Source organism: Narcine bancroftii, chromosome 5, assembly GCF_036971445.1.
Source record: "Narcine bancroftii isolate sNarBan1 chromosome 5, sNarBan1.hap1, whole genome shotgun sequence".
Taxonomy (NCBI): Eukaryota; Metazoa; Chordata; class Chondrichthyes; order Torpediniformes; family Narcinidae; genus Narcine; species Narcine bancroftii.
The window spans coordinates 67,756,420-67,779,490 of NC_091473.1; the positions used below are offsets into that span (position 1 = coordinate 67,756,420).

Here is a 23,071-nt window from a genome sequence, read left to right on the forward strand (position 1 = left end):
AGAAACTTGCCCCCTCAGGGATCTCCAGATGATAACCTCTTCCTTTCAGGTCACCACAGTGTTCCTTGTTTCTCTTACTTCAAGTGGAACATTAGACAGCCAGTCTTCTCTGGTTGCATGAACCACAAGGGCTTTGACCAGGCTGAACTAAGCACTCACAATCGTCTTCCAAATGGGGTTTTCAACAAGCTTGTCCTGTTCCAATCCCAGCTGCTGTTTCTGTCTGTAACACTGTAGAACTGATCTCTCTCTCTGCCAGAAATCCTGTTTGACTCTCTCTGCTTGCAAAAACACACGATCTTCCTACAACAGCAAGTTCCACTCCAGACTGAGTGTGGCTCCGACAAGCTCTTTCATCTGTTGTCTTTTTGTAAACAACAATCCATTAGTGAAGTCTCTTAGGCATTTTCCAAAGCTTTTGCAAAGGCTCTGAGGCTCCGACATGTCTAGCAATAGCAGAGCTCCAGTATTTTAAATAAGATCTGTTTTAACGTGTTTGTATGTGACCTACACTAACAAACCCTGCCCACATTTATCTTCCAAAAGCATATCTATATTCTGTCATCCCTGCAACTGTGTGTATCGTTATTTCACGTTCATCAGCCACCACTGCGTTTTCAGTGGCTACTTAATTGTTTTAAAATGTTTGTTTTTTAGATTTTTATGAATTAAAAATAATGGTGAATGTTTTGGTTATGGTGGCTATGCTTTTGGAGATTGCAGAACTTTCAAAGTATGCTCTCAAAGTGTCATTGATTCAAGCTGCTGGGGATTAAGAGGGCACAAAATATCACTGGTAGACAAGATGATCAAAAATTCAATAGTGTTGTCTTAGTAGTTCAGTGCACAAAGGTAACCAGAGAAGGTGGAGCCATTCAGATGCAAATAGGTAACCTGTGTGTGGAGCCAGAGGATGCAGCTGAATTAATACTTCTCGTTTGTATTTACTGAGAAAAGTTGGAGTTTCAATGAATGTGAAATTCTCCAACAAGTCACCATTTAAAAGGAGACATTTTATTGCAGACTTGCAATGGTGAAATGTCTATCTTTCTGATGAAATACGAACGAGGCTGGTAAGGGAGGAGATGACTGGGATCTGACAGATATTCAAATCTTGGCTGGTCATCAGTAAGTTGTAAGTTGACTGGAAGACATTTATTCAACAAGGTTGTTAAGCTAATTAAATGCAGGCTTGTCTGTTAACATCAGCTGTAAGGAAGTTTTTGAAAACTATTTTGTGGATTAAACTATACTTGGAAGGGCAGAGATTAATTAAGGACAGCTTTCATAGTTTTGTTTGGGATAGGTCACGCCTGACAAATTAGATTGAATTTCTTGAAGAGGTAACAAAATTAATGAAGAAGGCATTGTGGTTAATGCCATTTACTTGGATTTCAACTAAGCCTTTAACAAGGTCTTGCATAAGAGAATGAACCAAAAGGATAGAGTCTCAAGGATCCAGGGAGGGCAAGTTGGCAAATTGGACTTCAAATTGTTGCAATGGGAGATAAATAGTGGAGGGTTGTTTTTGAGGTTTTAGACGTCTGTTGCTGGGGATGTAGTTTCATGATTGATTCTGGCATCCTGACTTGGTGACTTGTTATGATTTTGATGTGAATGTGGGAGATTTAGTAAGTATGCTTGAAGATAACGCTAAAATTGGTGGTGTTATTGATGCAAAAAGCATAAAAGGTGATATTATTGATTTGGTACAGGATGATATTGATGAATTGGTCAGATGAATGGAACAATGACAGATGGAATGTATCTTTATAAGTGTGACCTGATATATTTTGGGAGGACTGCTTTGGTTAAGATGTCTACGATAAATGACAGAGCTCTTGGAAATATTGAAAAGCAAAGGGACCTTATAGAAGATGAGGCAGGAAGATTTGAGGACTCGTCAAGTGTGGAATTGAGGAATGGGAAAGGGGTAGTTACACTTATAGGGGTGTAGGGGAACGAGAACGAGAGGAGCAAATTTGTAGGGAGATAGCAGATATTTGTATTAGTTACAGGGCTGTATTTGTTTGAGATTTTAATTTTCCAAATATAGATTGGGAAACCCATTCTGTGAAAGGGCTGGATAGATTAGAGTTTGTAAAATGTGTGTAGGATAGGTTTTTACAGCAATACATAAAGGAACCAACTAGAAAAGGGGCAGTGTTGGACCTACTGTTGGGGAAAGAGATATGTCAGGTGATGGAGGTATGCGTTGGGGAGCACTTTGGGTCCAGTAATCATAGTGCCCATTAACTTCAATGTAATTATGGAAAGAGATAGGTCAGGGCCTAGGGTTGAGTTTTCGAATGGGGGAAAAAGATAGATTTGAGAAGATGTGAAAGGATTTACAAGGAGTGGATTGGGACAATTTGTTTAATGGGTAGGATATAGTAGGGAAATGGAGGTGGATAAATTGGAAAAGGAGATAGAAAAATTGGAAAAAGATATACAGCAGAATTCAATAGAGGTTAAAAATATACATTTGTTAAATAAAAAAATTGCAATATTATTTATTACAATATAATTTATTATAAAACAGAAATTATTAGAAAGAAATAGACAAAAATATTATGAATTAAGGGAGAGAGCCCATAAAATATTGGCATGGCAATTAAAGACAGAGAAAACTTCTGGAACAATTACTGGCATTAGGAAATATTAAAAAATTACATATAAACCTTAAGATATAAATGATACTTTTAAGGAATTTTATACATCTGAATCTAAAAAAGAAGAGGTGAAAATTGGTAATTTTTTTTAGCTGACCTTCATTTAGAACGTCATCAAGAACGTAATGACTTAGATGCTTCCTTTACTTAAAGAAGTACTTTAATCAATGCCTAATGGGAAATCCCCTGGTGAATATGGATTTACTCCTGAATTTTATTAAAAAAAATTTCAAGACTTATTCTCTTTGGTTTGGCATCGAGGACGAAGATTTATGGAGGGGTAAATGTCCACGTCAGCTGCAGGCTCGTTTGTGGCTGACATCCGATGCGGGACAGGCAGACACGGTTGCAGCGGTTGCAGGGGAAAATTTGTTGGTTGGGGTTGGGTGTTGGGTTTTTCCTCCTTTGCCTTTTGTCAGTGAGGTGGGCTCTGCGGTCTTCTTCAAAGGAGGTTGCTGCCCGCTGAACTGTGTGGCGCCAAGATGCACGGTTTGAGGTGATATCAGCCCACTGGCGGTGGTCAATGTGACAGGCACCAAGAGATTTCTTTAGGCAGTCCTTGTACCTCTTCTTTGGTGCACCTCTGACACGATGGCCAGTGGAGAGCTCGCCATATAACACGATCTTGGGAAGGCGATGGTCCTCCATTCTGGAGACGTGACCTACCCAGCGCAGTTGGATCTTCAGCAGCGTGGATTCGATGCTGTCGGCCTCTGCCATCTCAAGTACTTCGATGTTAGGGATGAAGTCCCTAATGAATGTTGAGGATGGAGCGGAGACAACGCTGGTGGAAGCACTCTAGGAGCCGTAGGTGATGCCGGTAGAGGACCCATGATTCGGAGCCGAACAGGAGTGTGGGTATGACAATGGCTCTGTATACGCTTATCTTTGTGAGGTTTTTCAGTTGGTTGTTTTTCCAGACTCTTTTGTGTAGTCTTCCAAAGGCGCTATTTGCCTTGGCGAGTCTGTTGTCTATCTCGTTGTCGATCCTTGCATCTGATGAAATGGTGCAGCCGAGATAGGTAAACTGGTTGACCGTTTTGAGTTTTGTATGCCTGATGAAGATGTGGGGGGGCTGGTAGTCATGGTGGGGAGCTGGCTGATGGAGGACCTCAGTCTTCTTCAGGCTGACTTCCAGGCCAAACATTTTGGCAGTTTCCGCAAAACAGGACGTCAAGCGCTGAAGAGCTGGCTCTGAATGGGCTTATTAATGCCTCTATTAATAGATGTATTGAAACAGTCAATGGAGGTTCATTCTTTACTGGATTCTTTTTCTCAGGCAATTATAACTGTTATTCTTAAAAAAAAATACAGGATCCTTTAAATACTAAATTATATAGACCTATTTATTAAATGTTGATTATAAAATTGTAACTAAGGTTCTAGCAAATAGATTATCAAATTACTTACCTGGTTTAATTCATTTAGATCAAGCTGGATTTATTACAAATCATTATTCTGCAGATAATATTGCAAAATTAATGTTTGATTCGTATTTCTCAGGAGGAATCCAATTAGATGCCGAAAAGGCATTCGACAGGGTAGAATGGAGTTTTTTTAATTTAAAATACTGAAGAAATTTAGGTTTGGGCCAATGTTTATTAGTTGGATTGAATCTTTATATAGAAACTCCTCTGCCATAGTGGTGATGAATGGCCAAATATCATCCTTTTTTTTTATTAGAAAGATCTACTAGACGAGGTTGCCCTTTGTCTCTAGCACTGTTTCCATTAGCGATTGAACGTTTGGCTCAATTGATAACAGAAGAGAACAATATCAAAAGTATTAAAGTGAAATCTGAGGAGTACCAGATCAATTTATCTGCTGCTGATGTTTTGATTTATTTAACAGAACCCTAAAATTCTTTAAAATAATTATATGAAAGATTTAAACAGTAAGGTGCAATATCAGGTTATAAAATTAATTTGGAGAAAAATGAGATTTTGTCATCGATTGATGCGGATTATACTGATTGTAAAAAGATAGCCTAATTTAAATGGACAGACCAAATTAAATATTTAGGTATTAGATTGGATAAAAATTTAGATAATTTATATGATTTGCATTATTTACCTTTACTTCATAAAATTAGAGATGACTTAAATAGATGAAAAGATTTACCTATAACATTAATAGGTAGAGTTAATTGTATCAAGATGAATATTTTCCTAGACTACAATATCTTTTTCAATCAATTCCTTGTAAAGTTCCTTAAACATTTTTCAAAGGTTTGAATTCTTTACAAAAAATTAACTTGAAAATATGATCTGGGAGATTTGCAAAATCTGGGAGATTTGCAATTACTGAATTTTCAAAATTATTATAAAGCGGCGCAAACAAAATTTATTAGTAGAATGTTTGATTTGGAAAATTCATTAGTATGGGCTAATATTAAGGTAACTAAAATTCGTGAGAAGAAGATGGAGCAATTTATTTATAAGTGGAATTCTAAATTGTTACTTATTTATAATTCACCTATTTTGAGACAACCTATCTGGCTGTGCATTGAGTCTTCTAATAGTGTTCAATAAGAGTCCATGGCCATATTCGCAAATTCAATGTACTGATGCCCTGAAATTCCTATTTGCAGCCAAACATCAACTGGAATAGTAAAAATTTATATTCCCACAGATCCAAGACAAAATAAGAGATAATAAGTATTAAAAGGTAGATAAATATTCTAGGTTATAGTCAGTGCAAGAAAATCTGACATTCCAGTAGTGCAGAGATGTTTTTGGTGGACCGGGGTGGTTTATGCTAAGGGTTAGAGTTGTACAGGAAGGTTCAAGAGCTATAGAGCTGTTGGATAAAAATTGTTCTTGAACCTGCAGGTCCTGGACCTCAGGCTTCTTTACCTTCTTCATTAAGGTAGCAGGGAGTCCAGATAATGGCCAGGGTAATAGGGATCCTTTATTATGCTGGCAGCATTTTTGAGGTGATTGATTATAATATCCTCACTATCAAATTTTATTAGAAAGCTTTCGTGTGGTGTGCCTTTCAATGGTGTCTTATAAATACAAATTATTGTTATTTAGCTGATGGATATAGGTGAGATTCTAAATTGTTTCTTTCCTGCTCTGTACATGATGTTTAAACTTGTTTTCAGAAATATAACATTGAATAAAATCAGTCAATCACATCACCCAATCTTTTCCATTGTTTCAGATCTTCATGAATTCTGTTTTTCTCCAATGATTTTGATCAACTGGCCATAACCTGGATGTTTTCTGCCAATTTTGTAAGTATTCTTTCACCTATTCAAAACGAATGTGTACGTCAAATGCTTGAAACAAACAGCTGTTGCACTCCACATGAGTTTCTTTCTACTTTCGCTTTTACTGCGTGCAACTATTTTCAAGTTAATTTTTAATCCTATTGTTTGATTTCATTTAAATTGTTTGACTCATTTTCTCCAGGCTTTAAAATGTAATTTTATGAAATACCTTTAAAACATCATCCATGGAACACTGCAGCATAGAAACAGGCCCTTTGGCCCATCTGGTATGTGCCAAATTATTATTTTGCCTGGTCCCATTGAACACTACACGCAGTTCATGTACCGATCCAAATTTTTCTTGAATGTCAAAATCAAGCCCACATTCTTCTCTTCAGCTGGGAGTTGTACCACACTCACATCACTCTCTGAATGAAGAAATTCCCTCTAAAGTTCCCTTTAAACATTTTACCTTTTACCGTGTCATTTAGTTTATTTATTTATCATCTAATTGTGCAAGTACAACCCGACGAAACAGCATTCTCAGGGCCTCATTGGCATTTTTGTGGGTCGGTTCAAATCTCCATGTGCAAGCTGCTACAGTATAACGAATGCTTCAGGCTTGTGTCTTTCTTTAAGGCAGGCACTTGAAAAAAAATCTGGGGACAAGGGAAGAAAGGGCAGGAGGAGAAGATTTTAGATGTATTGTCAGTATATATGACATCACATGCAATGCTGAAATTCTTTTACTGCGGGCGAGGCAGAATTGCCACTTTTTACTAGTGCAAAAAAAGGTACACAGCATATACATGTAAACAAATAACTAAATAGATAAGGAATGTAAACAAACCAACTGTGCAATACCTGCTGGTGTGAGCTCTGTGGCAACTATACCATTTTCCTGATGGCAGCAGCAAGAATAGAGCATGTGCTGGGTGGTGTTGATCCTTGATGAGTGCTGCTGCTCTCCAATGGCAGGATTCCTTGTAGATGTTCTTGATAGTGGGGAGGGTTTTGTCTGTGATGTCCTTGGCTGTGTCCACTATCTTTAGCAAGGTTTTACAGTCAGGAACACAGATCAACAGTTAAAAGGTGATAAAAGATGATTCAAAGGGTGTAGTGCGTCAAATTACTCAAAGACTGTTGACTTAAACCAAGGCTTTTATTAGTTAAAGACTGGAGCGTATTACATCGAGGTTGACCAGTCCAGACTGACCTGGGTCTGGTTAGGAGCAGCCTTCTATGACCTGCCAGTAGGCGTGGCTACGGCTCTCAGCCAATCACTACTACTATATGTAAATACATACATTGGTGATAGAATCCTGTATATCACATTCACTCCTTCTTTAGGAACTGACCCTGGAGTGAGTACAAAGAAAAGAGAGAAGAGGAAAAAAAGGCGAGGGTATAGCATACAGTGTTCACAGGCAGTAACTGTCGGTTGTCTGATGTGATCGCCGTGGCGCCGGGATCGGGGTAGCTAGTGGAGTATCATCGCTGAGGTCCCCAGGTGTGGGCGCAGTTTTATCTAGTTCACAGTCGTCGTTGGCCGTGGGCTGCCATTGTCATCCACGAGGTGCTGCTGGTTCCGTTGTCCCGGCATGTAACCTAGGGGAGGATTGGATGGAGGTTGGGGTTGGAATGTGACAATGTTAGACCCAGCATGGGCCAGGTCCCTTACTGAGACCGTGTCCTCCCACCCATCCAGGTACTCAATATAGGTATAGTGCGGGTTCGCGTGTAACAGCGTTACCCGGTTTACTAGGGGTTGTTTTTCGAGCAGCGGACGAGATGTTTCAGCAGGGCAGGTCCAGGGTTTGCCAGCCAAGCCGATGTGGTCGTTTCCGATTCCGACTTCCGTGGGAACGAGAACATACGTTTGTGCTGGGCAGCATTGGTGGCGGTGCATAACAGGGACCTGATGGAGTGTAGGGCGTTTGGGAGGATGTCCTGCCAGTGAATGGTGGGGAGGCCTTTGGACTAGAGTGAAAGCATGACCGCTTTTCCAGACAGTGGCATTCTCCCTTTCGACCTGCCCGTTAACGTGTGGGTGATAGCTAGTGGTCCTGCTCGAAGCAATACTGCGCTCCAGAAGGTACTGCCTCAGCTCCACACTCATAAATGAGGATCCCCGGTCACCGTGGATTTAACTGGGGTACCTGAAAATAGCGAAGATACTGTGAAGTGCGTTTATGACTGAGGAGGCGGTCATGTCTGAGCAGGGGATAGAAAACGGGAAGTGGAGGTACTTGTTGATCACCGTGAGAATGTAGGTGTTAAGGTTCATCGACGGTAGGGGCCCCTTGAAGTCCACACTGAGACATTCGACGGGCTGGGTGGCTTTAATGATGTGGGTCTTCTCGGGCTGGAAGAAGTTGGGCTTGCACTCAGCGCATACTGGGCAGGCTCAGATAATGGAGCGGATCTTCTCGACTGTATAGGGTAGGTTGCGGGCCTTTACAAAGTGGGCGAACGAACCTGATGACCCCCGGGTGACATAACTCCTCATGGAGTCTCTGCAGCCTGTCCAGTTGTACACTAGCGCATGTCCCATGGGAAAGGGCATCAGGCAGGTCATTGAGTTTGCCAGGATGTCGTAGTTGAAGACAGAGTTTGATTCTCCACTTGGCAATCTTGTCATTTTTGATTTTACCCAGCTGGTTGCTGCTCAACGTAAATTAGACTGCTTGTTGGTCGGTCAGCAGTGTAAAGCGCCTGCCAGCGAGGTAGTGTCTCCAATGACGATGGCCTAGGCCTCCTTCTCGACAGAGGAATGTCAGCTTTCTGGGTCCTGGAGGGTCCTAGAAAAGAAGGTGACAGGCCTACTGGCCTGGTTTAAGGTGGTTGCCAGTGCAAAGTCTGGTGCGTCACGCTCCACCTGGAAAGGTATGGTTTAATCGACAGCATGCAGAGTGGCCGCGGCGATGTCCGACTTGATGTGGTCGAAGGCTGCTCTGGCTTCCGCTGACAAGGGGAAGGAGGTGGACTTAATTAGTGGCCGTGCCTTATCAGCGTACTGTGGGACCCATTAGATGTAATAGGAAAAAATCCCAGGCAACGTTTGAGTGCATTCTGGGTTTGGGACAGTGGAAGGACCATGAGAGGGCACATGCGGTCGGGGTCTGGCTTTACCACCCTGTTTTCCACCACGCAATCTAGAATTGCAAAGTGAGTGGACCGGAGAAACACTTCTTGAAATTGTAGATCAGATTCAGCCGTTTTGCTGTTTGGAAGAATTTCTCAAGGTTGGCATCATGGTCCTGCAGGTCGTGGCCACAGATGGTGACATTGTCCAGATACGGGAATGTAGCAATTAGGCCGTTCTGGTCTACCATTTGGTCCATCTCTCGCTGAATAACCACGACACCATTAGTGACACCCAAGGGGACCCTGAGAAATTGATACAAATGCCCGTTCACTTTGAAGGCCATGAAAGGGCGGTCTTCCGTGCGGATCAGGAGCTGGTGGTAGGCTGATTGGAGTTGATGGTGGAAAACACACAATATCGGGCAATCTGATTCACCACATCCACGATTCGCGGAAGAACGTAAGTGTCCAAGTGCGTGAAGTGGTTGACCGTTTGGCTGTCGTCAACCACCATCCGCAGCTTTCCCCATTCTTTACTACTACCACCTGTGCCCTCCAGGGACTTGTACTGGGCTTGATGATGCCCTCGTCCAGCAGTCTGCACCTTGCTTTTAATAAATTTCCTGTCCCTGAAGCTGTACTGCCGGCTTTTAGTGGCAATTGGTTTCCAGCCAGGGGTGAGGTTGGTGAAGAGTGCTGGAGGAGCGACCCGGATTGTAGAGAGGCTGCAAGTGGAGTGTCGGGGCATGGGGACTGGTGTGAGCGGTCGCTGGCAGGAGGTCTCCGGAGTGGAGAGTGGGGATCCCCATAGTGCAGTGACACCGATTTTAAAGTGACATTAGAAATCCAACCCCAATAACGCAGGCGCACATAATTGAGATAGGACCTGAACTTTCTAGGTTACCACACATTTCCGCTTGATGCCCGTTGAGTGGGCTCTTGTGTTCAGTGAAATCTTCTGGTTCGTCGGGTGAACTGCTAGCGTGCATCGTTGGACCAGGTCTGGATGAATGAATCTCTCTGTCGAACCTGAATCAAACAGACAATTACTATATTGGCTGTTCACTTTAATCATTTCCATAGCCTTAGCTGGGGGTGTGGCTGGTCCTGGATTAATATCATTGATGCAGCAACCTATATAGGGAGAGGGGCTGCTGCCTGTGGAGGCTGGCGTGATGACGTCACTCGTTGCTGGTGTAGGGGAGGAGTGTCGTGGGGCCTCTGCCTGGCACATGCTACGCTCGTGTGGTAACATCATCAGCGTGGGTGGGCCATTGGCAGCAAATTCCAGAGGCGGCAGTGTTCGACCGAGTCAGCGGCAAGCTGTGGAGGTGGCGCTACTTGTGATGCAGGCGGGCCGACGGGGACTTCCAGTACCTGGACCCGGTCGGAGTTGGCGGTAGCGGCGATGTGTGGAGATGGCGGCTGTCACTGTGCAGACAGTCCATCGGGGTCTGCTGGCTCGAAGATCCCATTGGCGGGATGGGGGTGGGGGGCATGTTGGGGACAGCGTCATAGTGGCGAGGGTGAAGCGTTGCAAGGGCGGCACCTTCAGCACGCGGTGGTGACATTAAGTGTTGCCACGCAATTGATTCCTCATTCTCATTGGGTGAGAGTTCTGAGGACGAGTAATTCGAATTTGGGGAAGGTGGTTGGACCTCGTATGAGGTGCTGTGCTTGGCGGTAGCCATTTAGGACTGGCAGACGGTAGCAAAATGGCTGTTCTTTCCGCAATTCTGGCATCGGTCCTTCCTTGCTGTGCTTCTCCCTCCCGCAGAAGTAGCACTTCAGGGTCGCGTTGGGTAGTGTGGCGGCGAGGCCATCAATGGGTGAGGGGAGGCTGGGTTAAATGCAGGCGTTCTACTCACATTGTAACAGGGGGCCCAGACTTGTGTATAGGCGTCCATGCTTTGGACTGCAGCCTCCATCATTTCAACGATTTGAGTGGTCTTCCCCCAGGTTGTCTCCTCCATGCTCCAGCAATCGTTGCCTTACTTTTTTGGATCAGACCCCAGCCACCTAAGCATCCCGGCTGAGGTCATCGGTGATCTCAGCCGCCGTCTTCTCGGTGCATGCACAAGCTCTACCCAGTAACCTCAGTACCTGGAGATAGGCTCAGCAAGACTCACTGGGCTGCTGCCTCCTGATCACTAGCATGTGCCTGGCATAGACCTTATTCACAGGCTGTTCGTAGAGTCCCCTCAGCACGTTCATGGCAGCTGTGTAGGAAGTTGCGTCCTGGATATATTCATAGACCCTGGTAGACACCATGGACATCAGAACTAACAGTTTTTGTGCCTTCCCCACGATGGGGTCTGATCGCTGCAGGTATGCCTCGAAGCACCTCACCCAGTGCTTGAAGTCATTCTGGGCAGTAGCTGACTGCGGGTTGAGGCTGAGGTGTTCTGGTCGTAGCATTCACTCCATCCATTAAAATTTTTGCTAATAAAATTGTAGTGCGTTGAATGACTCAAAGAATTGTCGACTCAAACCAAGGCTTTTATTAGCAAAAGACTGGAGCATATTACATTGAGGTCGACCAGTCCAGACTGACCTGGGTTTGGTTTGGAGCAGCCCTTTATGACCTGCCAGTAGGCGTGGCTGCAGCTCTCAGCCAATCACCACTACTATATGTAAATATATACAAATATATACATTGGTGATAGTATCCTGTACTAACATAAAGAGATAGCTGGAACAAGTGAATTAGAGATTTGCCCTTTTTCATGCACATATTATTACATATTATTTATTATCATCAAAATGTTTATGCCACTTTGAGGCTACCTGTTCATTCTATTTCCAAGATTTAATTTATTGTCCAATTGAAATGTGTTTTTTTTTTCAAAAATAATGTTAACATTGAGCAAGGACTCGATTTCCAAATTCTGCAGTAGAATAACTTAAAACACTTAAAGATCTTGAATTATTGTCAATTCCGTAGTCCTTTTCAATTACGTTTGGACTTAATGTTGAAATCTACGATTATAAATTTAATTGTATTATGTTTTGTCATGTGTTCAGAAAGTCGATTTAGTGCCAGCTTTTGTTTGCTTTGCATTTCAAATATAAAATCAGGGATTTGTCTTGTGGTTTCCAATGTTTATTAGTTTCCTCTGTGTACTGTATGTATCTAAAAATATCTTATGGTGTTGTATTGTGAGGTGGTTATTGGTTGGCAATGTCTTAAGTAGGTTTGTGGAACAGTTGGAGCTTATCATTACTGTGCCTTTTTTGGAAATCTAATTATAATTGATGTGATCAATGAAAGCTTTTGCAGTTCGTGGAACTTTGGTTGCAGAATTTATGTTTTTAAAATGTAATGGTTAAAATTCCAGAAGAAGAAATTCTTAAGATAATTTGAAAATTGAAGTCCGCAATTCAATGAAATATCTTCGGCATAAGATCACTGTTCATCTATTTTAGATTTTCAGAAGATTATTGTGAATTGCAACATTCTGTGATAAAGTTCTGAAACATTGAAATATCATGCACGTCTTGTAAAACCGCATCCAATGAAACACTTTTGCAATGTCTTGATAGTGTGCAGATTTCAAAAGACTTGTGAACAGGATGGAGATTTGGGCTCTACCTCTGGCTGTAATTAGTCATTATCCACATGTCTATATATTTTGTAATAATCATGATAAAAAGTTTTCCATTCTGTGTGATGCTTGAAATGAATGCAATGACAAATGAATTTGAATTTGCTGTTGAAGTAAGTATACTGCTGGTATAAAATAAACACCCATTATAAATCAAGTACAGAACATATTCTTCTGAATGTTCCCTACAATTGTGTCGAGATGCAATAGCCTGAATTTATTCTCGCTGGAATGTAGGTTTATGGACAAATTTGTCAGCAACATTGCATTAAATCCTTCTCCCAGGGCAGCATCATTAAGGTGAGGGGAGAGAAATTTAAATGAGATCTGTGATAAGTATTTGTACCATGGAGCAAATATTTTACAGAGGAAGATGTGTATCTGGGATAAGCTGCTGGAAGATGTGGAATAGACAGATATAATCATAATGCTTAAAAAGCATTTGGAAAGATACTTGAATAGCAAAGTCTTGGAGGGATAATGCAGGCAAATGTGTTTAGTGTAGATCAGTATCACCTTTGGTATGGATGATGATGAGTTTATTGTACATTGTTCAAAATCTTGACTCGAACAGGTACTTTGTTTTTTAAAAAAAACTTGAAAATAACTACAATAATTAATTGAATTAGAAATAGACAATAAATTCAAAAACAGGCGAACAAATATTCATTAGTTATATTAGTGCAATAATGTACAAGGGCAGACAATACATTTGTTCTGTTGGCACAGTCAATGATTGGTGTATCAAGGAGAGGTTCAAGAGCCTGATAGCTGTTGGAAAGAAACTTATTGAACCTAGAAATGCTAGTCTTCAGGCTTTGTATCTTCTGCCCAAAGGTAGCAGTGAGAAGAGGTTGTGAGCAGGGTGAGGGTGCCTTATGTTGATATGAGGTTAGATCGATGATGGATGTGGCTTTGTTTTTTGCCTTCTTCAGTCTAATGCATTCCTGGACATTCTAATTGCCAAACCAAGCTGTGATGCAACCAGCCAGAGTACTTCCCACATTGCGCCTGTAGAAGCTTGCAAAATCTCCTCAATTGACATGCTGACTCCTGGAAAAGTCTTCTGAAATGTGGACTTGTAGGAACTTGATGGTTCTAACCCCACTATATCAAGGGCAACGGTGCGTAGTGATCAGTAAGCTCCATGGTCTTGGTGATGTTGGGAGAAAAGATTGTTGTTTTGTGGAAGTCAGCCTGCACTGTAAGAAAACATACAGCAGAAAACACAACAACACCACTTAAATACATGGCAGTATGTTTATTCAGCTTCCATTACTCTGGTGGGACTGAGGAAGTACACGGAAGAGTTTAGTAACTCTTGCTTTGTTCTGCGCACTCACTCAACTTATATAGGTTTCAGATGTGATTTATATAGTAATCTGGGATGAATGTCCACGTAGGACTCTGAGCTTTTTGGCTCAAAATGCTTGGTGATTGGCACAAATTATGATTAATTGGCAGTTAATATTTTTGTTTCAGTCAGCTTTCCTACAAGCCAAGTCTTCAGTAACTTGCTTTTCCTGCTTATCTTCGCTATTACAAGTGAAATACAGGTATTGCCAATTGCAGTCAAGTCTTAAAGACTTCTATTGTTTTAAGCTGAATATGTTTTATAATGTTGCATTCTTTTGCTAATGTTCTTTCCTTATCCCCAGAAATATACTTTTTGCTTCATGTGAAAAATTCATCTTAAAACAATTTTCTAGACAGCCATTTTACCAAAAACCTTACTAAACTCTTTATTTTTATTTTTTTTAAACTTTATTTATTCGTTCAAAAACAAATAATATGAGATATGCAGCAATTAAACATAAACATGAACTTTTTTTATATATAGAAAAAAAGTTTTTTACTAAACTCTTTATTAAAGCATTAATACTGTTATTGGGTTTAATTAAGATCTGTTAGCCTGCTTTCTGTAGCAAGAGCCCCACATTTGTCTATATTTGTCATTTGTCATGATAACTACTAAAAGGACTATGGAGGATACTTGGACAGTATAGAAACAGTAAATCTACAAGGGTCACTGGGAGCATAATAAAACTTTTTTCCAGCCACTGGATCTATCCAGTGCTAGAACAATATACAAAGGGGTAGGTGATATAGTCAGGCAGTTTGCACCAGTTTCTCATGAGTCTTTTTGCATGTGGTTCTCAAATTTAGTAGTGTTGTCAGAGTTATAATATGGTGTGTGTGTGTGTGTGTGTGTGTGTTTATATGTATCGGTGTATATATTCTTGACCTATAATTTTAGAGGCCTCCCCATGACCAGCCAGAATCATCAGGGTCCATTCAGTTCTGGATTGTCACAGTACGGATGGCAACCATCTCTGTTGATAATTGAGAAACTGCCTCCCCAGCTACTTGGAGCCCCTTGGCTGTTTCATTAGCCAATAGCTCCGAGGCTGAGAATGAGCTCTTTGGATGCCTTTCCTGTGATGTAAAAGGGGTACAGAATCATAAAAATCTGCAAGAGTGTCTTGGAGATACCTCTCTTTTGAGCTACATATCCCAATTAACAGGACCCCATCCAATTAGCAGTCAGCCTTATGTCAAAATAAGTCTCATTTTACACAATAACAGTTTTACATCAACTTTCTCCCAGCTTTAGTATTGATATATAACTGTAGCTACCATTTAATAACAGATGTCATGTTGTATCCTGCTGTCCTCAGCATGTTTATATCCTTATTTGTCTGTAATCGAAATTTCTTGTATGGGATAGGGGCTAGGACTTGAGGGGATACCTCCCATTGTGTTGGTTAGAATATGGGAATAGATTCAACAGCTATAAACAAACATCTTATCAACATATAAGTAAAACACATTTTGAAAAGGTATTTTGCTTCTGCCCAAAACTCCTCTTTTCAGTATTCAATTCTAATGTCCAGGCGACAAAAGGCATAACAATAAAGTTCTCATGTTATAGGTAGGCCTTTTTTTTTAGTTGGGCCTTTTTCATTCAGTCAATTTGGTGTATCCAGTGAGGCTGTCCTTCAAGCTTTACTGCAGTCAGTGTTATTAATGGGACCTGGAATGGCTCTTTCCAGCGAGTTCCCTATTTCTTCCGATTCCAATTCTTTACGAGAATGTAATTTTCAGGTTTGATGTTCGGATATTTACCATTTCGATTCTGTTGGATAACCCTCCTTTAGGTGGGCTTGATGTGCCTGTGAATACACCACTCGAAAAAGTGTTTTAGTTAGGTTACCCAAATATTTGCTTATGTCATCACCGAATGGTAATAAATCTATCCCTACTGGCTGTGAGCTTTTTCTCCCCAAGGACCATCTCTGCAGCAAATAGCCCCAATTTAGCCAGAAGTGTCACCCACATTTTAAACAATGCTGGGGTAGCACTTTTTGCCAATTTTAGCCTTATTTTCCTCTGCAAGATCCCCAATTCCTTATACAGTTCTTCATTTATCTTGGCTACAAAGTGTGGACCATTACCAGAACTCAGTGCCTCAGGCAGTCCATAGCAGGGAATTATTTCCCTTAAATTTTTTTTAACCAAATAGTCAAAGCAGTAACACAAAATCTTTACAACCAAGGCAGTATTGTCTTTAAATAAAAAGAAAAGTGGCCTCCTGGCAAGAGTTATGGGCCTGCTGGCATGGTGTCCCTTTACCTAAAATTTGGATACTACCATGTCTGCAGTGAGGTATCTACAGTAAGATATTAATCATTCCCTCCTTGCCATTGTGGGTATCATTGTGCACATAATCAAGTAACAAAGTATCAGGTACTGTTCACATGTTTGGCCAGCTAGCATAATCTTATAATTGAATATTGGGATGTTGGGTGTAACTGTTCAATTCCCATTGTTGATTCTCAACGGTAGAGGTGTCCCTCTACTGTAAGTGCACATGCTACATGTTTGGTAAATCTGGTCTGTTGACAAACTGTAAAACAGTTAGTTTATTTCTGCCCCCCACCCCCAACCCTTGCTAGGACCTTCCTCTCAGGGTTCCCTGTCATTTATGGGCAAAAGAATGCAGCCTGAATGAAGTTAAAAATCCAAATAGTGAATAAATGGAAGCTCTGCGTAGAGTTTTAAGTACATCAGTTCATTTTCACATCCTACCTTTTTCAATTTCATCTTATTATTTCATAGTTGGACTGCATCTCCGCTGTATTCTAACAAGATCCCTTAAATAATTCTCATTTTGTGTCTAGGAGTCAAAGTTTTTAAAAAATCTTTATTTTTCTTGTGGAATCCTGGCTAAAAAGGGGCCTATGCAATTGTGATTTTGTTTTCAGTTTCAAATTAAATTGATCATTCAGTTTGTTGGGAGTACATTTATCTAGTGGTGGTAGAATTTTGTATAAGCAAACATCTTCAAAATGCACAGCATCCAAGACCTACTGAGAAAATCAGAATATTTCTATAATAGATCAATTTCAGTTGTTAATTTTATTCAAAACCACAATACATCTGTTTGTAGCGGGCTGAGTGGCCGCATAACACAGTGGGCCAAACTGCCTGTGCAACTGGCCGAAAGACCGCACAGCGCCGTGGGCCAAATCGCAGCGCTCTAGGGAGTTAGGTACTCACAAGATGGTGCTGGGCTCCCGTCATTTTCACTTTAAGTCACATGCCCTTCGGGTGAGTTGCAGGCATGTGATGATGTCCCAGATGTCCGGGCTGGAAGTGATATAAAAGAGGAGGCAAGTTTGAATAAACAATCTTTGCTGACTAACCACTATGTCTGATGAATTGATACTGTAGTACTGCTGGAGCAGATGTTACAATTTATGATCCCGACTGCAAGATTCAGCCGAAGCTTGAATCCACAATCAACATGAACACAACAGCAACAACTGCTGTTAACTCAGTAGGTGTGTACCTGCCTCCTTTCTGGGCTCACCAGCCTCCAGTGTGGCTCAACCAGGCTGAGACCCAGTTCTGCCTTTGTGGAATAACAACTGAAGACATGAAGTTTTGGCACGTTGTTGGGACAATGGATGGCACTACAGCAGCTAAAGTAAGTGAATTTATTGGCCACCTCTGGCAGAAAATCAATACATCAGGTTCCGGCAGATCCTCCTGGACACACTGGAATTCACGAGACACGAATGGGACATGCAGTTTTTGAACATGGAAGAGGTAGGTAACAGAAATCTGTCTGATTTAATGAATGAAATGCTTGCATGAGCAGATAGCCATTCCAATTGCTTTCTTTTTGAGACTTTATTTCTGTCGAAGCTCCTATGTAACATCTTCATACCAATAGCAAACATGGATTTCAGCCGTCCCCATGACCTAGCCCGGGATGCTGATATACTCTACCGTATGCCAAGGATTATGTTATATTTTATATTGTATATAGATATGTTTTAAAAGGAGGTAAATTGTGGCAAGTTTTTTAATGTAGGTCACACACAGATACAAACACTTCAAAACAGATCTAATTTAAAATGCCAGAGCTCTGCTCAAGTCAGACAGTCCAGGCTCCGGCTGCCTTTGCAAAAACTTTGAAGATTGCCTGTAAGGACTTAACAAGTAGGTGTTAATTGGACATTCTGTGGAGTAATGGATTATTGTTTTGGAAAGCAGCAGAAGAACGAACTCGGAAGATTAGGTCCGGAGCTGCAATCTGAGTGCAGTTTGCTGTTCTAAGAGGGTCATGTGGTTTTCACAGAGGAAGAGAGAGAGAATTAAATTCTACAGTTGTACAGTTCAGCAGCAGCAGCTGGGACTGGAACATAATAAGCTGGCAAGCTTGTGGAACAACCCCATTTTGAAAAGGGGTGGTGAGTTCTTAGTTCACCCTGATCAAAGCCCTTGTGGTCCATACAAGAGGAGATGGCTGGCTGTATAATGTTTTTCTTGAAATAAGGGAAACAAGGAACTCTGTGATGACCTGAAAGAAAGAAGTTATCATCTGCAAGTTTCTTCAGCCAGACACCGAAGTGGGTGATCAGAAGGAATCAGTTGTGGGTATCCAACGAAGAACAAATCTCTCTCTGAAAACCAACAAGAACCTTTCTGAGCAGTAACCATTTGCCTTTCAAGCACCAAAGCCTGGTGAAATTCATAAATGTTAAATTCTGTGCACAGTATAAGAATTGTCTGCAACCAATGAACTTGGAGGAGTGAGAAGTGAGATTGGACTGTGAATCAAAGAACTTTTCTAAACTTCTATACATATTGCCTACATGTGCGCTTAGAATTAGAAGAGGCTTAAGTTAGGTTAAGTTAATAGTTATAAGTTAAAGTTTGATCCTGTTTTCATTTTGTTTAAAAATAATTAAAAGTAACTTTTGTTGAAGTAATTATTTGTCTTGGTGAATTTCTATTGCTGCTGGGTTTTGGGGTCATAAAAAGCCGAGTCTGTCTGTATACGGCCCGAGCTCTCGGCAGAGACATCTCCCATGCCCTGCACACTGCCCATAGCTGTGGTTCAAACAAAAAGGGATGAACATACCAACAGGTGCTGAGAATGGTGTTCTTACCACTGGCATTGGGGGAAAGATACCCATAGATGAGTGTCCCTATGTGGCTACCATGGTGGCAGTGGCAAGCCTGAAAATTTGTTGGGAAACAACAAAGCCAGCTGCCAGTAGAGGCATTGGAGGCTGGCACGAGTACTGGCCTCCTCTGTCTCCATGATGAGGCTCATGAGTGCAAATTTTTTGAGGACACAGGTGCTGATCTCAGTTTACTCGCACCAACATACTTCGAAAGACGCATAAGCAGCAGGAACTCGGCCTTCAAACTGCAAACAGAACTTCCGTCCCCAGCTTTGGCATGCGATGTGTCACAATTGAGATAGGGGAGGTGGCGTTCTATTGGGATTTCATTTTGGCTTCTGTTGCACAGTCTATCTTTGGTGAAGATTTCCTCCGGGTCCAAGACCTGCTAGTTGACATTAAGCAAAAGAAGCTAGTTAATGCCACTACTTTCCAAATATACTGTCTGACAAGCAGCAAATGATGAATCTCCCTTCTCGGCGTGCACACTCTACACATTGACACCTATGCTGCCCTGCTCAATGAATTTCCTGGTGTGCTTTCTCCTAAATTCATTTCCTTGACAACGGCCCATGGTGTGGCCCATTACATTGACACCTTGGGCCCGTGGATTTATGACAGGGTTTGTCGTCTCCCATCAGATAAACTACAGTAGGCCAAGGCAGAATTTACTGCCATGGAGGAAATTGGTATCATTCGATGTTCCAACAGCCCTTGGGCATCACCATTTCACATGGTGCCCAAAAGCTCCGGTGGGTGGAGACACTGCGGCGACTACCACAGGCTCAACAATATAACTAGGCTGGACAGATAACCTATTCTGCACATAAAAGATTTTGCTGCCTGCCTGCACAATTGCCGTGTCTTTTCCAAGGTTGACCTCGTCAAGGGATATCAAATCCCAGTCCATCCAGACGACATTCCAAAAACAGCAATTCTTACTCCTTTAGACTTTTTGAATTCCTCAGGATGCCCATTTAGTTTGAAAAACGCCGTTCAAACACTCCAGCGGCTTATGGACACTGTCAGCAAGGATTTAGAATTCACAAACATACTGAGACGGCATCCTCTTCGCCAGTCAAGATGAGCGAGATCACCAACCAATGCTACCTGTTTCAATGCCTAGATGAATTCAGACATACCATCAACTCTACCAAGTGTCAGTTTGGCAGAGCGACTATCGATTTCCTAGGGCACAAGATCATGGCAGAAAGTGTGTTTCCCTTATCCACCAAAGTGGACGCCGAATGTTCTTTCCTGAAACCTACCTTGGTAAGGGAGTGCAGACATTTTTGGGCATGGTGAATTTCTATCGCCGTTTCATTCCACAGCCACCGACATTTTTGGCCAGCTATTTCAACTCCTCACCACAAAGCGCAAAGAAGTTACTTGGACCGCGGAGGCAGTTTGCATTTGTAGCTGCCAAAGACGTTCTGGTCAATGCAGAAATGCTCGCTCATCCTAATCCCACTGCCGCCATGGCACTCACCACAGACGCCTCTGATAGAGCAGTGGGCACAGTTCTTGAACAGTTCATCAATGGCCATTGGTAACCCCCCCCCCCCCCCCCGCAGCTTTCTTTAGCCGCCACCTACAGCCATCAGAAATTAAGTACAGCTCATTTGATCAAGAACTGTTGGCAATGTACAATATGTTTTGGAGGACTGCCGTTTCACTGCTTTCACAGACTGTAAGCCACTCACCTTTGCCTTTAGCAAGATATCTGATCTGTGGTCGGCAAGGCAGCAATGCCACTTGTACGTTCCAGAGCTCACTACGGATGTATGTCATGTTTCAGGAAAAAACATTCTGGTCGCTGACACACGATCCAGACTGGCAGTGCATTATATCCAGGGTAACATTGATATCTCTGACTTGGCGAGGGCACAGGCCGTGGACCCGGATGTTCAGGCATACAGAACTGCCATCGCAAGCCTGGACATATAACGTGGCACCACAACTGGGTGGGCTGAGTCTGCTTTGCGACTTGTCTGTGGGCTGGCCCAGACAAGTAGTCCCTGTGTCTTTTTGACGAAGTTTACAACCTGTCCCATCCCTCCATCAGACCAATGGTCAAGCTTATGGCAACCAAATATGTATGGGATGGACTTAAGAAAGATGTTGCACAGTGGGCCCAAACGTTTACCCACTCATTGCCAAACTTCCAAAATATAGAGGCACACCAAGTCACCTCTCCAGTCTTTCCCAGCAGTGCGCTTTGAGCATGTTCATGTAGACCTGGTTGGCCCACTGCCAGTGACGCAGAACATGAGATCTGTTCTCATGGTCTGAGACCGATTCACATGATGGCCAGAAGCCATTCTATTCCCATCCAGTGATGCTGAGACATGTATCAGAGTGTTCATTACCAACTTTATCTCAAGATTTGGAGTTCCCACACACATCACCTCCACTTTATGGACTGCTTTATAGTGCTTTTGTGGCACACAACAGCACCACACCACAGCGTACCACCCGCAGTCCAATGGTCTAGTGGAACATTTCTACTGGCAACTCAAGGCTGCACTCGGGCCCAATTGGGGAGACGAGTTGCCGTGGGTTTTGCTGGGAGTGTGCACCACTCCGGAGGAAGATATGCCAGCTTTGTCCGCAGAAATGGTTTGCTGATTAGTTCTCTCTGTTCTGGTGACGCTCACTTCTTGTCCGACTCGTGTCCTTCCAATCTGTGGTTCAGCAGCTTCAACACCACGTTGCAATAAGAAAACCGATTCCAATCAAGTGACATGGAACCTCCAAACAGCATGTGCCTCAGCCCTCCTTGACACTGCCTTTATCTTTGTGTGTAGACAAGCCACAGGAACACCATTGCAACGACCATATGATGGCCCTTTCCTCGTGATCAAAAGGGATGGGGTTGTGTACACTTAAGACATCAGGGGACATTCTCAACTGTTTACCATAGACAGACTGAAACCAGCACTTGTGGACCCTACTCCCCTTATTCACTGCCCCAGCTCAGGGGATGAGGGCATCCACCTAAGGTGCGCACTGCCAGTTCATCTCCAGTGGCTGCGTAACACGTGAGCTGAACTGCTGCCTGTGCAGCTGTCTGAATGGCTGCGCAGCACCGTGGGCCAAATCGCAGCATACTAGGGAATTAGATATTCATCTACAGGATGTCGCGGGGCTCCTGTCATCTTCACTTTAAGTCACCCACCCTTCAGGTGTGTCACAGACACTTGATGATGTCATTTCCAGTCCTGGGTGTCTGGGCTGGAAGTGATATAAAAGTGGAGGTAAGTTTGAATTAAACAGTCTTTGCTGACTAACTACTGTGTCTGGTGAATTGATTTAGTAGCACTACTGGAGTAGACGCTATGTGTTCATATTTTTCAATATAGTGGACTGAACATCCAAAATTAGTATCAAATAGATTAATAAGGTTTTTTTCTCTCTAGACAAACACTAAGGAAATATTACTGCATTGTACAGCAAACAGCATTATAGCAAGTGTATAGAGATAGCCTGCAGCTGACGTGGACATTTACCCGCTCCATAAATCTTCGTCCGCGAAGCCAAGCCAAAGACAAAGAGATGTATAAGGAAGTAAAAGGTTAGCCTGCATATTGATTTCTTGCAACAGTACAAATAATTACATGGCTTGTACTACACAGAATAGAGTAAGGCACTAGCCACCTGTGTGTGTGTGTGTGTGTGTGTGTGTGTGTTTGTTTTTCTGGGAGGAAACCCAGTACAAAAGTGCTTGAGAACTTCATGGAAATGAGACAAACAATAATGTACAATTATGTGAGTTTGCAATGCTACCACAGGAAACTTTGTCAGCATGGTATAAATGGGAACATAAAGCCCAATAATAAAACCCTGTGGCCACACACATGTTTGTAATGGCGAACCTGCCGTGCTTGTCACATGCAGTTGGTGGGGCAGCCGCAGCAAGGATGGCATCACGGGACTGTCTCTTCTGGTCCAGACCGGAAGGTCGTGCACGCACTTGTGTCATTGGGACACAAGTACCTGGAGGTTAGGGGCGGG

At 42.4% G+C, this 23,071-nt stretch overlaps 1 protein-coding gene across 9 annotated transcripts in view; it reads left to right on the forward strand.

Annotated features, from left to right (window-relative positions):
* Positions 1-23,071, forward strand: part of ralgps2 (Ral GEF with PH domain and SH3 binding motif 2) — a 486,036-nt gene that overhangs the window by 41,714 nt on the left and 421,251 nt on the right. For 7 of the 9 annotated variants that reach the window (XM_069937722.1, XM_069937721.1, XM_069937720.1 and 4 more), the window contains one exon: positions 5,838-5,910. In XM_069937722.1, coding sequence (XP_069793823.1) covers positions 5,893-5,910 — 18 coding nt within the window. In that variant the 5' untranslated portion in view covers positions 5,838-5,892. Of the gene's footprint in view, positions 1-5,837; positions 5,911-22,476; positions 22,632-23,071 lie in introns of those variants that run through there. The other 2 variants (XM_069937717.1, XM_069937716.1) reach the window with 1 other exon arrangement.